Source organism: Cetorhinus maximus, chromosome 36 (assembly GCF_964194155.1).
Source record: "Cetorhinus maximus chromosome 36, sCetMax3.hap1.1, whole genome shotgun sequence".
Classification (NCBI taxonomy): Eukaryota; Metazoa; Chordata; class Chondrichthyes; order Lamniformes; family Cetorhinidae; genus Cetorhinus; species Cetorhinus maximus.
Window position 1 is genome coordinate 7,140,083 of NC_135914.1, and position 22,012 is coordinate 7,162,094.

Here is a 22,012-nt window from a genome sequence, read left to right on the forward strand (position 1 = left end):
AACTTTTTAGTACCTTTACTCAACAAAAATGACTTTCAACGTTTTCAATTGGTCGGGGAATCTAAAACACGGGTAGCCCTGGCTCAACGGCTTTTTGTGGTTGGGGTTGGGGGGGCGGGGAAGGGAGGGAGGGGTGGGTGTGGGTTTCTGGATTTCCACTCCCCTTTGTGTGAAGAAGTGCTTCTCCACCTCCACCCTGAATGGCCTGGCTCTTAGGGTTCCACGTCCTTGTACAGCAAGCAGTTAGGGAGGCAAACGGCATGTTGGCCTTTTTATTACAATGGGACTGGAGTGCAAGAGCAAAGAGGTCTTGCTGCTGTTGTACAGGGTTTTGGTGAGACCACATCTGGAACACTGCGCGCAGTTTTGGTCTCCACGTTTAAGAAAGGATATACGTGCATTGGAGGCGGTACAGAGAAGGTTCACTCAATTGGTCCCTGGGATGAGGGGGGTGTGTCTGATGATGAGAGGCTGGGCTTTATTTTCTCTGGAGTTTAGAAGAATGAGAGGTGATCTGATTGAAACCTACAAGATTCTGAAGGGGTTTGACAGGGTGGACGCTGAGAGATTGTTTCCGCTGGTAGGAGAATCTAAAACACGGGGCTGCACAGTTTCAGGATAAGGGGCCGATCGTTTAGGGACTGAGAGGAGGAGAAATTACTTCACTCAAAGGGTTGTGAATCTTTGGAATTCTCTACCCCAGAGGGTTGTGGATGCTCCATCGCTGAATACATTTAAGGCTGGGGATAGACAGATTTTTGGTGTCTCAGGGAATTAAGGGATATGGGGAGCAGGAGGGAAAGTGGAGTTGAAGCCCAATATCATCCATGATCGTATTGAAAGGCGGAACAGGCTCAACAGGCTGTGTGGTCTACTCCTGCTCATTTTTGTTGTGGTGTTCTTGATTCCCTGCCCCAGAGGAAATGGTTTCTCTCTGTCAACCCTACCGTATCCTTTAGTCATCTCAAACACTGCAATTAGATCATCTCCTTATCTTCCATACTTCAGGGAATACAAGCCTTGACTAGTCACTGGCCACTGAGCTGATCATGAGACTCTGCTGTGCTTGAGATTCCCTGTAAATCGGGGTGGGGGGTGCTGCTGGGAGAGAAAGTTGGTGCTAACCCATCGAACTCTAACCCCATTGAACTCCAACCCTCCCTCCTGACTTCCCTGGGCCCCCCTCTCCAAGTTTACACTGTGCGTGAGCATTTGGGTTGCACCCAAGCTAGTCTTGAGAATAGTGATTAATTTAGACATAGAGATGATGTTTCCACTTGTTGGGGAGCCTGGAACACAGGGGGGGTGGGAGGGCGGTCCTCAAAATATAAGATGGCCAGGAATAAATCTGATGGGGAATTCAGGAGAAAGCTCTTTACCCAAAGACTGTGGAAGTTGCTCCCACCGGGAGTGGTCAAGGAGAATAGCAGAGACGCGTTGAAGGGGGAAGCTGGATAAACACACGAGGGAGAAAGGAATAGAAGGATATGGTGGTTGGGGTGGGGGGGACAGGCTAGTGTGGAGCAGAAACACCAGCACAGAGCAGAGGGGCCGAGTGGCCTGTCGGGGAATATTGTGTAATGTTGGCTGTGTGGGTTTGCTGGGGATTTGGGGTGAACAGACAAGATGGTGGAGGGGAGGAAAGGGAGGAGGTGCATTGAGGGGTCCAGCACCCCACTTGTTTCTGCCTGTGCCTGGAAGGTATTGTACTGACCCTGCCAGTGCCTCCTGTGGCCTCACCGCTCTTGGTCTGCTCCTTCAGGACAATGAGGACCTGGATCATTACGAAATGAAGGAGGAAGAGCCAGCAGAGGGCAAGAAGTCCGAGGATGAAGGGATCGGGAAGGAGAACCTGGCCATCTTGGAGAAGATAAAGAAGAACCAGAGGCAAGATTATCTAAATGTACGTGTCTGTAGGGGACTTGAACTACCTGAGTTACTGTGTGACTTCTACTGTGCGATCTTCATTTGGGCTCCGTTACTGGTGCGTGTGAAGTCTTTAGATGCCACGGCGTCGTGGACTGGGGGCGGTACTGGGCCAAACGCAACAGCAAGATCCCGGGTTCCCGTTCCTGGCTGGTTGCTGTGACGTTTGGAGGTTGGGTGACTGGTCGGTGGTGTCGGGCCTCCTGTGCTCTGCCCTCCTCTGGCCATGGCTAGGTCAGCAGCTTGGCGGTGGGGGGGTGGGGGCGAGGCTCACTGGGCCGTGGATTCCCAGACCCCAGCCAGGACGGGAAGATGGTCACAGAGCCGTCTGTTCCCCAGCCTGGAGATCTTGGACAGCACCATCTGTGCGGGGAGTTACCTCTCGTGTGAGGAGGTGATGCGATCTCTGCAATTCCGGCCTCTTGCGTATCCCCCGATTAACCATTGCTCCACCATTGGCGGCCGTGCCTTCAGCTGCCTGGGCCCTAAGCCCTGGAATTCCCTCCCTAAACCTCTCCCTTTCTCCTCCTTTAAGAAACTCCTTAAAACCGACCTATTTGACCCGCGCTTTTGGTCGCCTGTCCCTAATTATCTCCCTGTGCGACTCAATTACAAATTTTGCCTGACTTGTGCTCCAATGAGGTGCCTCGGATGTTCTGCCACACTGAAGGCGCTATACAAATGCAAGTTGTTGTGGAGGGGGGGTGTCAGAGAACTGGCCAGCACCAGACTGCAGCTAAACAGCTGCCCACTTGGAGCTGAGAAAGGGAAACTCAGCATTGAGAGTGAAGGGGGGGGTGGGTGGCGAAATCCAGAGGCATTAAACCAAGGTAACGTTGACAAGAATGAAGGTTTTATCGATGATCTTGATGTTCTGCTCACTGTTTTGCAGGGGGCAGTGTCCGGTTCTGTTCAGGCCACTGACCGACTTATGAAAGAGCTGAGGGATATTTACCGGTCAGAGAGTTTTAAAGCAGGTAAGGAGATGCTGCTGATTGAATTGTTTGTTCCCAGCCCAGGACCATATGGGTTTAATGCAGTGGCAGATATTTCAGCTTCATTCCTTCCCTGTGCACCCCACAAATACAGACCATTTCCCCTCCTTCGCTCTCGTAGACACTGGCGCTTGTTGTGAGAGGGGGGGGAGGGGGGGATGCTGCAGTCTCTCATGGCCATCTGTGTCTCAGCTTCGGGGGATGTGTGTGTGTGTATGTGAGAGACAGGCTATTCAGCCATGTGACACTGCGCAAAGTCAGATCCTGATTCCACGCACGTGCCAATCGTGCCTGTGCCGCTCTTCGAAAGAACAATCTAATTATTCCCCCTCTCTCTCTTCCCCACCCCACCCGTCTCTTTCCCCTACAGCCCTGCAAATTTTTCTCATTTTCATCAATTTTCCAATCCCCTTCTGAAAGTTGATGTTGAATTTGCTTCCACCCCCCTTTCAGGCAGCGCCTTCCCAGTCATAACTCTCTACGTTGGAGTGGAAAATAAAATTTCCTATGTTTCTTTTGCCAGTTAATTCACGTGTGTCTCCTCTGGTTACTGACCCTCCAGATTTTGGAAACTGTTTCGCTCGCTCTCTCTGCACTAATTAAAATCCTTCATCATTTTAATTTCTTTTTATTGCTCCATTTAATCTTCTCTGCTTTAAAGAGAACAATCCCAGCTTCTCTGGTCTCCCCACCTAAAGTCCCTCGTCATAACTGAGTAGGGGTGGTAAATTGAGCTCGGTGTCCTGAGCCAGGATGGACAAAAGTGGCCATGGTTCCCTTGCCTGATCTCTCTCTCTCTCTCTCTCTCTATGGTCAGCTGTGGCTCAAGTGTGTAGCTTGCTCTCAGGATCAGGAGGGGGCGCTGCCCAGTGGTGGGGTAGGGGTCAGCACTGACGGGGGGGCACCATCCTGTCGGGGGCTCAGTCTTTCAGATGAGACCGGGGCGCCATCAGGTGGACATAAGATTCCAAGGCCAGTATCACCATCCTGGGGGTTACCATTGACCAGAAACTGAACTGGACCAGCCATATAAATACTGTGGCTACAAGAGCAGATGAGAAGCTAGGAATCTTGCGACGCGTAACTCACCTCCTGACTCCCCAAAGCCTGTCCACCATCTACAAGGCACAAGTCAGGAGTGTGATGGAATACTCCCCACTTGCCTGGATGAGTGCAGCTCCCACAACACTCAAGAAGCTCAACACCATCCAGGACAAAGCAGCCCCGCTCAATTGGCACCCCATCCACAAACATTCACTCCCTCCACCACCAATGCACAGTAGCAGCAGTGTGTGTACCATCTACAAGATGCACTGCAGCAACTCACCAAGGCTCCTTAGCATCTTCCAAACCTGCGACCTCTACCATCTAGAAGGACAAGGGCAGCAGACACATGGGGAACACCACAACCTGGAAGTTTCCCGCCAAGCTACACACCATCCTGACTGGGAAATATATCAGCCGTTCCTTCACTGTCGCTGGGTCAAAATCCAGGGACTCCCTCCCTACAGCACTGTGGACTGCAGCAGTTCAAGAAGGCAGCTCACCACCACTGCCTTGAGGGCAATTAGGGATGGGCAATAAAAATGCTAGCCTTGTCAGTGACACCCACATGCCATGAAAGAATATAAAAGATCAAAGAAGAGGAGAGTTCCTCCCTGGTGCCCTGGGGCCAACATTTATCCTTCAATCAATGTAATTAAAACCTCATCATTCTCACATTGCTGTTTGTGAGAGCTTGCTGTGCGCAAACTTTCGCGTCCCTTACCTTACAACAGTGACTGTACTTCAAAAGCATTTCACTAGCTGTTGAGGGCTTTGAGATGACCTGAGATGATGCAAGTTGCTGTCAAAATGCAAATCTTTACAATCACACTTGCTTTCAACTACTAGTGGGGGGTGGGGGGCAATTGAACGCAGACAGGATCAACGTCCACTGTTGACACCCACCACAGTCAAACAGTCGGTGCCTAAACACATGCCGAGAATGGGGTACCGGTGGGTAGCTTTTGACTGTGGAACCTGCGATCCAGCTAGAATTGGCATCTCCAGGTGAGGCGATCGTTAAAGGGTTGGAGGGGGAGAAAGTGATTTGAAGGCTATACATTTGGCGGTGTTGACTTTTTTGGAGACGGTCTCTTGGCAAAGGATGCTGATTGGCTTGTTCCTTTGCCCAATAGGAAACTATGCAGTTGAACTTGTCAACGACAGCTTGTATGACTGGAACGTAAAGATCCTTAAGTAAGTGACTCTCCCCGACTGATTTCTTTTCAAAAGTTTAAAATTCCAAGTGCACAAGGTGCGTATCAAGTCCTGGTAACACTGCAAAAAGGGGTGATAACAGTCCCTTGCCTATCATGTGATCACTATCTGTATCCCTCCTCTTGAATTTGGTTCCAGTGTGATTGCCTCTTTGAGCCCAATCCAAGATGGTGGGGTGCGGTGCTGGGATGTTGGGACACAGGTCATTTGAAAGGACGCCTGATGACTGGTGGAGTCCAAGGGTAGGTCGGCCCCCAAATTCTGACTGTCCATTTTAACTGTGGCCTGGGCGGTCACCCTGAAGGGCTGCGGGGGGGGGGGGGGGGTGGCGGTTACACACGGGTACAGCGAGTAATTAGGAAGACAAATAGTATGTTGGCCTTTAATGCAGCGGGGTTGGACTTTAAGGGTAAAGGAAGTCTTGCTGCAATTATATGGGCCTTCGGCGAGATCACACCTGGAGTATTGTGTACAGTTTTGGTTTCCTTGCCTGAGGAAATTTATACTTGCCTTGGTGGGGGTTTCGTTGAGAGTTCACTAGATTGATTCCTGGGATGGGAGAGTTGCCCAAGAGGCGAGATTGAGTAGAATGAGCCTAGATGCTCCGGAGTTTAGGAGACAGAGGCGATTGCGTTAAAACCTCCCAAATTAAAATTTAATCAAGGGCTTGGCGGGGTAGATGTGTGCTTTTCCCCTCCTTTGGGGCGTCTAGAATTTGGGGGCATGGTCTCAGGATAAGGGATCATCCATCTCGGACTGAGAAGTGGGGGGGGGGGGAAATTCTTCACTCAGGGGGTTGTGAATCTTTGGAACTCTCTGAGCCTCCGCAGCCCTCTGGGCCAGTCAGCGAGTGTAGACAAGGTCGGGACAGGGGAGGCGGGTTAACCCTTATCGTGCTCGACTTGTGACAAAGGAGAGGAGGATCCCGTTCACTCAGGAGCGTTTTGAGTGGGAAGTTGATCTGATAATGGGATGGTGATTGATTGTCTTTTCATTTGGGGAAGTAGAAGGGGAATCTCGTAGCTTCACACCCGAGTGAGCCCTGAGTAAGTGTGCAGGAGAGCACACACAGTTCCTGGTAAATGGGGAAACTAGAATGTAAAGAGGCTATTGTGAGGGGGTAGTTTGGTGTGGGTGGGGGGTGTGCGATGGGGTGTCACAACTATCGAGAGTCCTGCATTCATCCTTTTGTGCAGATGCATCAAGTCCCCCTGCCCCTGGCGATTCAGGGTGTTGTGAACTGTGACCACTGTGAGGGGAAGGAGGGTATAGGCATCGTCGTGGTGCTCTTGACTGATGTTTGCTGTTTTGCTCGCAGAGTTGATCAGGACAGTGCTTTGCATAACGACCTCCAGATCCTCCGAGAAAAAGAAGGCGTCGACTTTATTTTGTTAAATTTCTCTTTTAAAGTGAGTACGAGAAGGGTGTCCCAGGGGAGCGAGGGAACTGTGCCGGGTAACAGGCTGCTGGCCAGGAGAGTGTCCTTTCCCAACAGTGGCGGCCGTAGCGTTGGGGTTGTGTAACTGGACTAGTAATCCAGTGAACACAACATCAAATCGCACCCGTTGTATGGAGACCCTACTTGTCAGCACCTGTATTTGCAGGTCTCCGTGTCTCGTTGAGCTGCTAAGGGGATTCAAACCAACTGCCCAAATCAGTTAACCAAGTTTTGGGACAACAGGCCATGTTAAAAGAAGCAGACCCCAGCTAAATAACCCAGGCCGTTAGTTTAACCATTTCCCAAAGGGGCTGGATAGCTACCTGATTGGGAATGTGAATTGGTCTATGGGTGGAGAGAGTCTGAGAGGGGAGAGTGTACATGGGGCTGTGTGAAGGGATTAAATGGATGGGTAGAGTCAGTGATAGGGGAGGGTGTACATGGGGCTGTGTGAAGGGATTAAATGGATGGGTAGAGTCAGTGATAGGGGAGAGTGTACATGGGGCTGTGTGAAGGGATTAAATGGATGGGTAGAGTCAGTGATAGGGGAGAGTGTATATGGGGATGTGTGAAGGGATTAAATGGATGGGTAGAGTCAGTGATAGGGGAGAGTGTACATGGGGCTGTGTGAAGGGATTAAATGGATGGGTAGAGTCAGTGATAGGGGAGAGTGTACATGGGGATGTGTGAAGGGATTAAATGGGTGGGTAGAGTCAGTGATAGGAGAGAGTGTACATGGGGATGTGGGAGGGGATTTATGGGTGGGTAGAGTCAGTGATGTGGGAGGGGATTTAATGGGTAGGTAGAGTCAGTGATGGGGGAGGGGATTTAATGGGTGGGTAGAGTCAGTGATGGGGAGAGTGTACATGGGGATATGGGAGGGGATTTAATGGGTGGGTAGAGTCAGTGATGGGGGAGGGGATTTAATGGGTGGGTAGTCAGTGATGGGGAGGGGATTTAATGGGTGAGTACAGTCAGTGATGGGGATTTAATGGGTGGGTAGAGTCAGTGATGGGGGAGAGTGTACATGGGGATGTGGGAGGGGATTTAATGGGTGGGTAGAGTCAGTGGTAGTGAAGAGTGTACATGGGGATGTGGGAGGGGATTTAATGGGTGGGTAGAGTCAGTGATGAGGGAGAGTGTACATGGGGATGTAGGAGGGGATTTAATGGGTGGGTAGAGTCAGTGATGGGGGAGAGTGTACATGGGAATGTAGGAGGGGATTTAATGGGTGGGTAGAGTCAGTGATGGGGGAGAGTGTACATGGGGATGTGGGAGGGGATTTAATGGGTGGGTAGAGTCAGTGATGGGGGAGGGGATTTAATGGGTGGGTAGAGTCAGTGATGGGGAGGGGATTTAATGGGTGAGTACAGTCAGTGATGGGGATTTAATGGGTGGGTAGAGTCAGTGATGGGGGAGAGTGTACATGGGGATGTGGGAGGGGATTTAATGGGTGGGTAGAGTCAGTGGTAGTGAAGAGTGTATATGGGGATGTGGGAGGGGATTTAATGGGTGGGTAGAGTCAGTGATGAGGGAGAGTGTACATGGGGATGTAGGAGGGGATTTAATGGGTGGGTAGAGTCAGTGATGGGGGAGAGTGTACATGGGAATGTAGGAGGGGATTTAATGGGTGGGTAGAGTCAGTGATGGGGGAGAGTGTACATGGGGATGTGGGAGGGGATTTAATGGGTGGGTAGAGTCAGTGATGGGGGAAAGCGTACACATGGCTACGGGAGGAGTGATGGGGGAAAGTGTACACATGGCTACGGGAGGAGTGATGGGGGAAAGTGTACACATGGCTACGGGAGGAGTGATGGGGGAAAGTGTACACATGGCTATGGGAGGAGTGATGGGGGAAAGTGTACACATGGCTACGGGAGGAGTGATGGGGTGAATGTGCTTTGTCAATTTGAAAATGCAGCTCAGGCTGAGTATCTGACAATTCTCTTCCCTCCTAGGATAATTTCCCTTTTGACCCACCCTTTGTAAGGGTCGTATCTCCAGTGCTCTCCGGAGGGTGAGTAGTAGCATTTCTGGTCGATTTGACAGGTTTTTAAATGTCGGGAATCGCAAGCAATTCGGGAACAGCGATCCTAGCAGGGAATGGGAGCTGTGAGCCGGGCGGTGTTTTGAGTACGTGTTGCTTTGCTTCTGCTCGTGCTTGGGAGTCGCAGCCTCTGATTCAAACGCACAGTGCAGCCCTATGGCTTTCCATGTCTTCCTCTGCACCCACTCTAGCCTCAAGGCAAAGGGTTTCAGTGCAAGCCTGCCAGAGACAACTATTCCTCAGAAGCCATCCCCTTTCCTGCCTAACCAGGTGTTTAACCTCTCCAGAAATTTCCAGCCTATCACAATTGAGGCTAAATATGACTGATCATTTCCACCCCACCCCCGTCCCCACACACACCCTCATTAGTTTTTCTCCCCGAGGGAAAAAATAGGTATGTTGTGGCCCTGCTTGAGCTCACAATTGAGTCTGGCACTTCAGCACGATGCAGAGGGAGTGCTGCATTGTCACGTGCTCTTCAGCTGAGATGTTGAATCAAAACCCCCACGTTTGGGTGGATACTGAAGTTTCCTCTGGATTTAACAGAGCGGAGCGTACGGCAAGAGTCCTGATCAACATTTCCCATCTCGGGCAACAGCAGCAATGTCCATTTTTTTTTTCTTCTTAAACCTCTGTGCAGATTGTGGAATCGTGCTGTGTAGCAAACAGCTTTTACGTTTGTCTACACAAGTCTTCGAACGTCAAAGGCATGAAGGACGGAGAGATGTGATGTGATGCTTTAAGAGTTGAAGCCTCCCAAGAGTTACAGCCATATGCCTCTGTTTAACAATCCCTCACCTCTCGCTGCCTTTTTGTTTCCACAGTTATGTCCTCGGAGGGGGAGCAATTTGCATGGAACTCCTCACGAAACAGGTGAGCAAGTTACTCAACTGGGAAACATTTAGCGGGTCTTGGCTGAAAAATGTCACTGTCCTTTGCATAGAATCAGAGGGGGGGCCATCGAGCTGGTTCCCCTCCACCATCACTGACTCTACCCACCCATTCAGCCCAGCAAGCTGGTGTCAACGCTATTCTTTCTACTGAAGCTCACCTACTCTAATCCCATTTTTCTTATTCCTTTCGATATTCTTAACTTCACATGGTTAATCAGTGCAACTGCCACGTTCAGTAACCACTTGCGGAAAATGACTCCATCGTTCTAATAAACCCTCTGTGGCGAGGTGGGGGCACCAACTGTTGCCAGTGGCAGAAGGGTTGGTAACCACAGAATTGTTATGTCGCCGAAGGAGGCCGTTCAGAGCCCATCATGTCTGCACTGGCTCTCCGAATGAACAATTCCCTGAGTGCCATTCTCCCCATGACCCTGCACATTCTTCCTTTTCAGATAAGTCTAGTTACCCTTTGAATGCTTCAATTGAAGCATACTCTCAGGCAGTGCATTCCAGACCTTAACCACTCGCTGAGTTTTTTAAAAAAAGTTCCCCCTCATCTTTAATTACATTAAATGTGCCCCCTCATTCTCGATCCATTCTTGAGTGGGAACAGTTTCTCCCTACCTACTCTGTCGAGACCCCTCATGTTCACCGATTGAAGATAATCGGCCAAAGAGTCAGAGGGGGAGATGAGGAGAATTTTTTTTTTTTAACACAGCGAGTTGTTGTGATCCGAAAGGGCGGTGGAAGCAGATTCAATAGGAACTTTCCAAAAGCAGATCCGGATGAACACTTGAAGGAGAAAGATTCACAGGGCTGTGGGAGAAGGAGTGGGGTTGTGGTTGGTGGGGAGGAATAGTGGAACCAATTGGATAGCTCTTTCAAAGAGCTGGCAAGGGAACAACGGGCTGAATGGCCTCCTTGGCAATGATGCGACCGCTTGTTACAACGGAGTGCCTCGATGGGCTACTTGAGATGGCAGTTAAGAGTCAACCACATTGGTGTGTGGGCACTGGAGTCACATATTGGCTATGACCGGATAAGGACAGCAGGTCTCCTTCCTTTTAAAGGGATATTGGTGAACCAGATGGGTTTTCATGGCTAGTAAAACGACCACCAGACCACTGTACCCATCATAATAGCCTTGGACCATTGAGTTTATTGGCATCCTACGGGCAATGGCTCCTGCTGGGGTGTAGGTCCCCATGGCGGCTCTACCTGCCTTGACGGTTGAGGGGTATTCAGCTCTGGTGGGCACGCAGCCCAGCATGGCCCCACATTCACTAGGGGCCTCACGCTGGGAGATTCAACTCATAATCCAGGCTTGACTCAGAGGTGCCGTGCTGCAGGTGAGCCACTGAAAGCTAGGGGTCTCTCCCAGGCGAACGTTGAAGGTCCCAAGGAGTATCGTGGTATTAGTTTGTCAGTATCGATCTGAGGAATGATTGCCTAATCCTGCGATAAGCATGTTCACAGCATACGGTACCCTACACATGCCAGGCTAACCTTTATGCCGTCATTACCCTCTCTCCCCACCCCAGGGCTGGAGTAGCGCTTACTCTATCGAGTCCGTCATTATGCAGATCAGTGCGACACTGGTGAAAGGCAAAGCAAGGATTCAGTTTGGAGCCAATAAGGTAAGGGAGCTGTGCATCGAGAGATGGTGGGATAACCCCTCCCGCCTCACCCAACCCCCTGTGGTGTCCACTTGTTATCCCTGGTATCATTGTGTGGTCACTGGGAGAGTAGTAACTGTCCCTGTGCACTCCTTTCAGACCCCCACAGTAACGAGGGCTCTGGGGGGGGGTGAACTTGCGCCCTGCTGTACCATCATGACACCACCCTCCCTCTCCCGAGCCCACTTTAAGTAAATTAAATATCCCATCGTTCTCGCCACCATGTTTCCTGCTCTGTGCAGCCTACTTCCTTCACAGCTCTCCTGGACTCTGCCCCACCCATTTAATGGTCAGAAGGTCATGCGAGAAATTTGAGCAGAAAATCCCAGCTGGCACTCCCACTCAGGGAGAGCAGCGTAGTTTTTTTTCCCCCTCTCTTTTATTCATTCATAGGATTTAGGCATCCCTTCCCTAAAGGACATTAGTTGAACCAGATGGGTTTTTACAACAAATCGACCAATGGTTTCATGGGCATCGTTAGACTTTTAATTCCAGATATTTATTGAATTTAAATTTCACCATCTGCCGTGGTGGGATTCGAACCCAGGTCCCCAGAGCATTACCCTGGGTCCCCGGATTACCAGTCCAGTGACAATACCACTACACCACCGCCTCCCCTTTTGAGAGGGGCATCGCCCAGAGAGTTCTGGACAGGCAGTCTTTTGAATGATCAGCTGAACCCTGGACCCCGCTGCCCTCCCCAGGTGGATGTAAAAGATCCCACAGCCTGAAAAGCAGGCGGAGTTCTCCCTGCAGCCAATATTTATCCCTGTGCCAACGTCCCTAACAAAAAAAACAACAGCTCATTATCTCGGTACTTTTTTGTGGGGTCTTGCTGAGTCTAAATTGCCTATCCTGCTTCACTGTATTACAACAGTGACTACACTTCCCAAAAAAAAAGCACTTAGGCTGTAAACCACTTTGGGATGCCTGGGGGCCATGAAAAGCGCTACAACAATTCGGGTCTTCCTTCCTAACAAACTGTCTTCTCTTTTCCAGTCACAGTACAGTCTCACCCGGGCGCAGCAGTCCTACAAATCACTGGTTCAGATTCACGAGAAAAATGGTATGAATCATCAAGAGAACTCTAAGCTGAACGTGCTTGAAACTGTAAACCCTCTCCATTTCCCCTTTTTTTCCCCCCAAAGAGTCTCTGTGTGTTTGTACCCTTCGGGCAATAACTCTCACTGGGGTACAGGTCCTAAGGCTGCCTCAACCAGTTCTTAGAAACAGGCCTTTCTACAATGCATGAAGCTAGGCGGTTGAGTGTTGGAGGGATAGTCAACAGTGGCAGGCATCACACCCCAGCCTGTTCTGTCTTCACCTGATGACCGGGCCTCGTGCTAAGAGATTGAGCCCTTTGTCCAGGCTTGAATCTCCAGCGGGGTGCTAAAGGAGTGCTGCGATATCAGAGGTACTGTTCCTCAGAGGAAACGCTGGACCCTCCCAGTGATTCCTGTCGATGTTAGAGATCCCATGGAGCTCCGGGTTGGAAGGGACTTGGGATGGGATTTGTACCAGAGCATGGAGTTTACCAAGTGTTGTTCACATTGGTGTTCGTGGAATTTCCCTGCAAAACCATCACTGATATAAAAACACAATTAACTATGCAGAGAGTTTTAAGGCATTTTTGACATTAAGGTGTGATGTTAGCGTTATAACCTGATTCCATTGAGACAGTAGGACATTATCAAAGTGTCCGTTTCAACAGCACGTAACACCCTACACTATATTTCCCCTACACTATATTTCTTGATCATGCCTGGAGAAACAACAATGAGCCTTGTAATATTGGTGTGTAGTACATTGTGGGGATGGGTCTGTCACTGTATAACATTGGGGTACAGTACTAGTGGGGACGGGTCCGTCGCTGTATAACACTGGGGTACAGTACTAGTGGGGACGGATCCGTTGCTGTATAACATTGAGGTACAGTACTAGTGGGGACGGGTCTGTCACTGTATAACACTGGGGTACAGTGCTGGTGGGGACGGGTCCATCGCTGTATAACACTGGGGTACAGTGCTGGTGGGGACGGGTCCATCGTTGAATAACACTAGGGGACAGTACTGGTGGGGATGGGTCTGTATCTGTTTCACATTGCCCATTAGTTCCAGTACATTGAGATCAGAAACAATAATTCTGTTGGTTGATTTGTCAGATCCAGATGTGATTTATAGCTAAGTGCTAAGTCTTATCAAGACTGCGTGGCACACTGAGTTAGTACACTTGTACTTTCACCTCTGTGTCCTGCTTTGATTCCAGCCCAGATTTTCCCAACTGTTGGCTGTAAAATAAGCAGCTGTGGGTGACCTTAGCTTCAACTGTACAGCCCTGCTTGTAATGTGGCAGAAGCTGATGTGCCGTTTTGTTCACCTGCTCTGGAACGTGTCAGGTGGTTTTAAGCTCAGTGTTTCGGTCCTTGTTTTGGGCACTCATCGGCTAATGCACATCACACACAGCAAGCCCAAACCTGCTGCTTGAGCTGAAAATGGATTCTGTTTGTAAATTCTGCTCCCTCAGTTAATTGAAGAAAGGAATTGGGAATCTTGATGTTGCTCAGTTCAGGAAATGGGAACTCCGTTAGCATTCTAGACAGTGGGAGTGAAGGGGAAGGGGTTTGGGTCCATTGGGATTGTGTACAATGGGAGTGAATGGGAAGGGGTTTGGGTCCATTGGGATTGTGTACAGTGGGAGTGAATGGGAAGGGGTTTGGGTCCATTGGGATTGTGTACAGTGGGAGTGAATGGGAAGGGGTTTGATCCATTGGGATTGTGTACAATGGGAGTGAATGGGAAGGGGTTTGGGTCCATTGGGATTGTGTACAGTGGGAGTGAATTGGAAGGGGTTTGGGTCCATTGGGATTGTGTACAGTGGGAGTGAATGGGAAGGGGTTAGGTCTATCAAGGATGTTTGTAATGGGAGTGAATGGGAAGAGGTTAGGCCAAGGGGAATTTTATACAATGGGAACAGAAAAGAAAAATTCTGCTCCATATGACATTGCATTGATCATGGCCTTGTCTTGTTCTTAGCTCCAGACTCTGTTTGATACCATCTACTACTTTTGAGTTCTTTCTGCCTGCAGGTTGGTATACTCCACCAAAAGAGGATGGCTAGCTATGCCAGGTGCCAAGTGCTTCAGGACCAACTTAAGCTGCACCAATTGGGAAAACTCCATTTTATCGATAGCTGCCTCTTTCCCTGAGAGACGAACGGGCTTCAGCCGGAACCTTGGATCATATACTTATTATAAAATAAAACCCTGTATATAAAAGTATACATCTGTACACTCATGGACAAATACCGCAACTCCTTTCTCTCGCCAGGCCCCATGTACTGGGTATCCTGCACCTGCAGACTCTTAAATCCACTTCATATAAACTGGATTTCGAATAGATTCGGATCAATTTTGCATCTAGTTTTTGTTTTTTTTTTTTGCCTACACCCCTCCCTCCCCACCTCACTCTAACTAGGTATCAATGTGGACGTTTAATTTATTTTTCCCTATCTTCACATGCACCTTTTATCTTTTTTTTTGTTTAAAATGTATGCTGGTTTTGTGAAGATGTGTATCTTTCTGAATTGATAATTACAGTTTATTAATGACTGCAGTCTATGGTTTCCTGCCTGGTGTCTGTCTTGTGCCAGTGTCTGCAACATAGAGAGCCAGGGTGGGGTGGGGGAAGCATGGCAGCCAAGACCATGCAGTGGTTTTTTTCTGTGTCCCTCTCTCTCTCTCTTTGCCCCAGATGGCCTGACTGCAGAAGACCAGCGACTGGAACTGCCCCGTGAGGTGACCTGATCGATGGTGACAAACGGTTAAAAAGCAAGGTGGGGGGGGGGGAGGTGGTACGTACAACCCGAACTGGATTCTCATCTCTGTTCTGTGCAAGGCCAACATTCTCCTCCTCCTCTCCCGCACTGGAGGCAGATGCTTTGAGCTTGAAGGGTAGCTGTGAGATCGCACGGTGTTGGAGCTTGTCTTTCTGTACCTGCTGAAACCAACCTTTGATTCCACCTGGACGACTACTGTCATTTCCCACAGGGGATGATCCCGTTAAGGGCACACCGCCACATTTTTGGTTCTCCCGTATCTCCGGAATTCCAGGAAGATCTCCGTGAATTGGAAGGTAGCAAACACAGACACCTCTCTCAGGACTTGGGGAAAACGTTTGCACCCATTAACCAGGAGGTTATAACAGAACGCCGGACAGAGATGTCAAAGGAGAATCTGGTTTGACGAGAGATTTTTACGGTTGAAACCAGCAGGGTTTCATAAGGTGCTGCATAAGAGATTATACCCACAATATAATAGCATGGGCTTGGGATTAGTTAATAGACAGAAGAGAGTAGGAATGAACAGGATATTTTCAGAATAGCAAGCTATAGCTAGTTGGGTACGTCGAGGATTGATGCTTGGGCCTCAGCTATTTACAGTCTGCGGCAATGACTTAATGAGGGGACGGAGTGTAATTTATCCAAGTTTGCTAATGATACAAAGTTAGGTGGGGAAAGTAAGCTCTGTGGAGGACGTAGGAGGCTGCGATAGGATTTGCACAACGATTTTGAGTGGGCAAGAACGTGGCAGGTGGAATATAATGTGGGAAAAGTGTGAAGTTTTCCACTTGAGGGAAAAATAGAAAAGCAGGCTTTTTAAAATGGTGAGGGGCTGAGATTGTTGATATTCGAGAGGGATTTGTGTCCCCTTTTATGTAAATTAACGTGCAGATCCAGAAAACAAATGGTGTGTTAGCCTTTATAACAAAGGGGTTAGAGTATAGGGCACAGCAATTTTTTAGTCTTACTACAATTGTGCAGGGCCTCGTTGAGACTACAGCCGGAGTATTGTGTGCAGGTTTGGTCTTGCCTAAGGATGAACATACAGGCCTTTAGAGGGAGTGCAACATAGGTTTCCTGGATGGATTTCTGGACTGAGGGGATTGTCGTGTGAAGAAAGGCCTAGTCAACTCAATCTATCATATTCCCTGCTGTTTAAAAGGATGAGGCAACCTCATTGAAACATAAAATTCTGACGTGCTTCTAGACGCCGAGAGGCTGTTTGGCCTAGCCGAAGACTCTAGAACTCGGGGGCGGGGGGGGGGGGTACAGTCTCCAGATAAGGGGTCGGCCACTGAGGGCTGATATGGAGAGAGGGGGAAATTTCTTCACTCAGAGGGATCTGAATCTTTAGAATTCTCTATGCCAGAGAGTTGTGGATGCTCAGTCGTTGATCACCATTCAAAGCTGAGAGCGACTGATGTTTGGCTACTTGGGAAATTGAGGGATATGGGGATAGTGTGGGAAAAGGAAGTTGAAGATCACCTATGATTTTCATTGAATGGTGGAGCAGGCTCAAAGGGCTTGCGTGTGTTCCTATTATGTAATCTCTGGCTCAGTTGGTCAATGTACCAGTGTTAATAAGTTATGGCAGCTTGCATTTGTATAGTGTTTTTAATGTAACATCGTCCCAAGGTGCTTGACAGGTGTTATCCCAAAACTGACATTGAGCCAATGAACATGAAATTAGGACAGAGGTAGACTTTTAAGGAGCATCTTGCAGGAAGACAGTGGGGCAGAAAGGGTGAGGGAAAAAAATTCCAGAGCTTAGAGCCTAGGCAGCTGAAGTCTCAGGCACCAGTGGTGGAATGAATTAAAATCTGGGCAAGTGCCAGAACTGGGGGAGTGCAAAGATCTCTGAGGCTTGTGAGGCTGGAGGTGGGGAGAGGCCATGGAGGGATTTGAAAATGAGGATGAGAATTTTGAGAGGCTTTGCTGGAATAGGATCCGATTTAGGTCAGTGAGCGCGGAGGTGTTGTGTATAGACAGGACTTCGTGCCAGTTAGGATACGGGCAGCAGAGTTTTAGCTGAGCTCAGGTTTATGGATGGGTGGGAGGCTAGCTAGAAGAATATTGCAATAGTCAAGTCTGGAGGTAACCAGGGTGAGGGTTTCAGCAGATAAGTTTAAAGCAGGGCGTTGTCACGATGGTCAAAGTAGGCAATCTTGGTGATGGAGCAGATATGTGGTCGGAAATTCCTCAAGGTCAAACACAGAACCCGAGATTCTGAATGGTTTGGTTCAACCTCGGACAGCAGCCAGGGAGAAGAATAAAGTGGAAGTGTTACAACGATTGTACCAGCCTCTAAGTTAGACCCCATCTTGAGTAACTGCATTCAGTCCTGGGCATCGCACCTCCTGCAGGATATATCGGCTTTGGAGGATGTGCAGCACAGATTTGCCAGAATGACTCTTGAAGGGTTAAAATACGAGCACAGGTTGCACATACTAGGCTTGTATTCCCCTGAGTATAGAAGATTAAAGGCTGATCTAATTGAGGGGTTTAAGATGATTAAAGGATTTGATAGGGTAGATAGTGACACTATATCCTTTGCGGCGGGGGGTGGGTGGGTGGGTGGGGGGGATGTGGAGTAAATAACCTTAAAATTCGAGCTAGGCTATTCAGGGGTGATGTCAGGAAGCATTTCACCAGACAAATGCAAACATGGAATTCTTTCTCTTTTCTTCCGCCCCCCCACCCCCAAAAATAGGGAATTTAAAACAGACTTTTGTTAGGTGGAAGGGTGTTACGGCCATGATTTAATGAAAAATAGAACTGGCTCAAGAGGTTGAAGGCCTACTCTTTAGACAAACAGACAGAATCTACAATGGTGTAGGGTGATTTTTTTTTTTCTTTTGAGTTTATACAGGCAGAAATTTCACAATTACTTCATTTCGAAGCTCAACAAAAAGGCAACAGGTGCAGGACTTGGAGAGGGTGCAGAGGAGATTTACCTGGATGGTAACAGGGATGAGGGACTTCAATGATGGGGAAAAGCTGGGGTAGCTTTTCCTTGGAGCAAGGAGGTTAAGGGGTTGACAGAGGTGCTCGAAATTCTGGGGAGTTTGGATAGAGTACATCAGGGGAAACTGTTTCCTCTGGCAGGCTTGTCAGTAGCCAGAGGGCTACAGATTTAAGATAAATGGCACAGTTACGATGTGGAACACGCTGCCTGAAAGGGTGGTATCAGCAGCTTGGAAAATTTTGTCAGGCTATGAAAGAAAGACTTGCGTTTCCATAGCGCCTTTGGCAGCCTCGATGTCCCAAATCGTTTTACAGCTGCCAAAGTGCTTTGTGAAGTATCAGCACTTGTGTAATGTTGGAAACACAGCAACATGATAACAGCCAGACAATCTGTTTGTGATACTGGTTGTGGGATGAGTACTGGCCCCAGGAGGCCGGGATCATTTGCATCCACCTGACAGGGTAGATGGTGGTGAAAGGGCAGAGGGGACTCTGTTTCACGTTTCAAATGAATGACGCATCTCCGACAGTGCAGCACTCCTTCAGTATTGCACAGGCGTGTAGCCTAGATTATGTGCGCAAGTCTCGAGTGGGGTTTGGACTTTCAGACCCGGAGGTGAGGGCTACACCCTGAGCCACGGGTGGGCAATAACCCTGGCTTCTGCCCCAAATAAACAGAATACCTGAGACAATACAATTTGACATTGATGTTAAAGTAAATGGATAATGGTTGTTACTTTCTGCCCACATATAAGCAACTATCTGCTTTAAATATGACTGTTTTAAGTGGTGGGGGTTATATTGGGAATAAATTGCTATTGATAGAGCATAAGCAAATTCAAGAGGGAACTGGCAGAGGAGGGGGTTAAAATATGTGTGTGTGTATATAATGCATTAGACATTCAGCTGACCAGGTAATGTGAAAAGTCTTGGGGTTGTAACTAAAAGGCATTCACTAATAAATCCAATGGGGAGTTCAGGAGAAAACTCTGCAACCTGAGAATGTGGAACTCACTAGCACAGAGTGGTTGAGGTGAACAGTTATAAGGGTAAATGCATAGCCATGAGGGAGGAAGGAATGGGATTTGTTGGAGGCACCTGTGGCTGATCACTCCACAGAGCAGTTGGCCTGAATGTCCCATTTTTGTACTGTAAATTCTATAGCTCCCATTCTTATACATTTCCCCAACTGCAGAGTGATGGGAACGGGCTTTGATTTCAGCACTTGTGAAATGGCTGTTTCTTCAATCACTATTCTAAAGACTGATTAGAATTTTCCCTTTGCTCCATCTTTACTGCAGTGTCTGTGTAGACGAAGCTGTACATCTATCTAACCCCGTGCTGTACCTGCCCTGGGAGTGTTTGATGGGGACGGTGTAGAGGGAGCTTTACTCTGTATCTAACCCTGTGCTGTACCTGTCCTGGGAGTGTTTGATGGGGCAGTGTAAAGGGAGCTTTACTCTGTATCTAACCCCGTGCTGTACCTGTCCTGGGAGTGTTTGATGGGGACAGTGTAAAGGGAGCTTTACTCTGTATCTAACCCCGTGCTGTACTTGTCCTGGGAGTGTTTGATGGGATAATATGGAGGGAGCTTGACATTTTACTACATTATCACAGAATAGCTACAGCACAAGAGGTGACCATTCACCCTGTCATGTTTCTGCTGGCTCCCTAAAGAAGCAGTTCATCTAGTTTGCTGCTTTTTAAAAATTATTTTTGAACAGTTTTGAAGGTTCATCACACATCTACATTTTTTTCTCCAGTTTTGGATGAAACAGCAGGGATTCAGTCCGCCACTTTGGGACAAAGGGTACAGCTGCCCCAGTGGATGTCTTGCATAGTTAGGCCAAGAAGTTTAAACCCAATTCTGACCAGACTGAGTCGCTGTTCTCCTTTAGATCTGAAAATGTTCCAGCGTGTGCTGGTCGAGACTCTGGAGAGGGTGGGGGACTGGGTGGTGAAATATCTTTGCTAGAAGTCCCCCAAACTTGTGGAGCAAGAAACAGCAGCAAACGTATCTGGATGTGGTTTAAGGATGGGAAAGCCATTCCATTCCCCACCCCTCCGATGCGATGAAATGTAGTTGTATTGAAAAGGGTTAACTGGAGAGTCTTTTGAGAGACATGAGCAAATAGAGACTGGTGGGATAGGAATCTCTTAACGTAAAAGTCAATTTGATGTGCTTGTTCTGGCTTTTTTTTTGGATTCAGTGCTGTCGGTGTTTCCCCTTCCCATCAGGGTTCGGGAGGTAATGTGAATTTGCCCTCAACCTCACACATAGCCTGCAAGAAATCAAAGACAGGCAAAAAATTCAAAATTGACGGAGATTCAAAGAGAGCATGGGAGAGACCGAATCTAGGAGGAGCTCCTCCTCCAATCACAGATTCTGTCTTTCTCCCACGCTCGCTGCTCCAGCTCCTCCAATCACAGATTCTGTCTTTCTCCCACACTCGCTGCTCCAGCTCCTCCAATCACAGATTCTGTCTTTCTCCCACGCTCGCTGCTCCAGCTCCTCCAATCACAGATTCTGTCTTTCTCCCACGCTCGCTGCTCCAGCTCCCTCAACTACAGGTTCTCTGCCTCCCATTTTTGCTGCTCTCCAGAGACAGAATCTACGATTGGAGAAGCAGCAAGGGAGGGAACCTGTGACTGAAGGTCGGGTAGCAGTTATTCTGGCTGCTTCTGCTGCACCACTGCAGGAAGGGGCTGGTGTCCAGAAAGCCAATAACAAGGCATGGAGTACAGATCAGGTTACGTTTTCAGTGTGTCTCACATAGCTCCAATTTTGATTTAATGTGCCAGTCGATCTTCTAAGTTACACGTCAGGTGTCAAGGCCAAGTGCAGCATTCGGGTCCGGCACTGGAAGGTGAGGGAATTATTGGGAATGGCGTTTTGCTGCCTGGGGCAGACGGGGTATGTTGGAGGAACCAGGACTGGCTGCTGCAGCCTTCAGATTTCGGGAAGAGACCCTTCATTGTTGAGTCACCTGTTTAAAAGTAGGTTGGGGTTAGGAAAAACGGGTTGGGGATAAATGGTATTGAATTAGCCTCGCTTCCCATCACCAGCCAGATAACTCCAATGGCAGGCGGAACCTTCGATTTTTGCAATCTTCTCTGCTGAAGGAGAGAGGGGCAACCATCAACACAGCATGTGTGTTTCTAGACTACCGTGTGGCAGGCATGGTGCAGGTCGTCTGGGATGGTACAGCGCTTGGGACACGTCAGAAGTTTTGCTTCAACTGTGTCTGAAATACGTCTGTCTCTCAGCGTACTCCCAATTCCCGGTTAAATAGCCAATGAAAATTTGTTCATAATGCTAATGCTTTCGGTAACCATGGAAACCCCGTAGAATGGAGCAAAGATAAAGAATTATCCTTCGATAAACAAATCTTAGGTAAGTGGAGTTGTGGGCCACCCTGTCTGAAATTATGACCATCTATTGATACAATATGACCTTTCCATTTTACACACCAGCCGTTCAGGTGGCCTGTCAGATCGAGGTTGGCAATCTGAGGCTGTATTTGTCGGTCTTGTGGGGCCCAAGTCCAAGGAGAACTGGGTTTATGGCTGTCGTTCCATGCAGTATACATCAAGCCAGCAGAGGGACAGGAGAGTGCCTCTCCCACAAGCCAGGCCTAGCACTAAACTTGGATCATGAGGTGAAAGTGAAAAGACAGTGGCACACAAAGTTCCACCTCAAATTTATGCCCCCCGCCTCGTCACCATTCCACTTGGGGAAGCAACATTCCAAAAACAGAATATCCGGCCATCATCAATTTTATGCTTGTGGGAGCTTGCTGTGCACAAATTTGCATCGCCTCAAAGGACACAGTGAAAATGAAAAAGGAGCATCTGAGGGCCATAAAGTAGCCTCGAAGATCAAAAAGTCGCGTTCGGGAGTGGGAGAAATGACCCCTGCTTCCCATTCTTTATAGCTCAGAGTTCTACAAAATGGAGGGTGATTAGCACATAGT

General features: G+C 48.7%; 1 protein-coding gene across 3 annotated transcripts in view; it reads left to right on the top strand.

Moving 5' to 3' along the window:
• The window catches only part of LOC144672288 (ubiquitin-conjugating enzyme E2 Q1), a 58,627-nt gene extending 43,779 nt beyond the window's left edge, over positions 1-14,848 (top strand). For 2 of the 3 annotated variants that reach the window (XM_078534137.1, XM_078534139.1), the window contains 9 exons: positions 1,763-1,903; positions 2,819-2,903; positions 5,102-5,162; positions 6,502-6,592; positions 8,580-8,638; positions 9,493-9,541; positions 11,103-11,198; positions 12,237-12,303; positions 14,323-14,848. In XM_078534137.1, the coding sequence (XP_078390263.1) occupies positions 1,763-1,903; positions 2,819-2,903; positions 5,102-5,162; positions 6,502-6,592; positions 8,580-8,638; positions 9,493-9,541; positions 11,103-11,198; positions 12,237-12,303; positions 14,323-14,354 (681 nt within the window). In that variant the 3' untranslated portion in view covers positions 14,355-14,848. The remainder of the gene's footprint in view (positions 1-1,762; positions 1,904-2,818; positions 2,904-5,101; positions 5,163-6,501; positions 6,593-8,579; positions 8,639-9,492; positions 9,542-11,102; positions 11,199-12,236; positions 12,304-14,322) is intronic. The other variant, XM_078534138.1, reaches the window with a different exon arrangement.
• Positions 14,849-22,012: the final 7,164 nt, after the last annotated feature.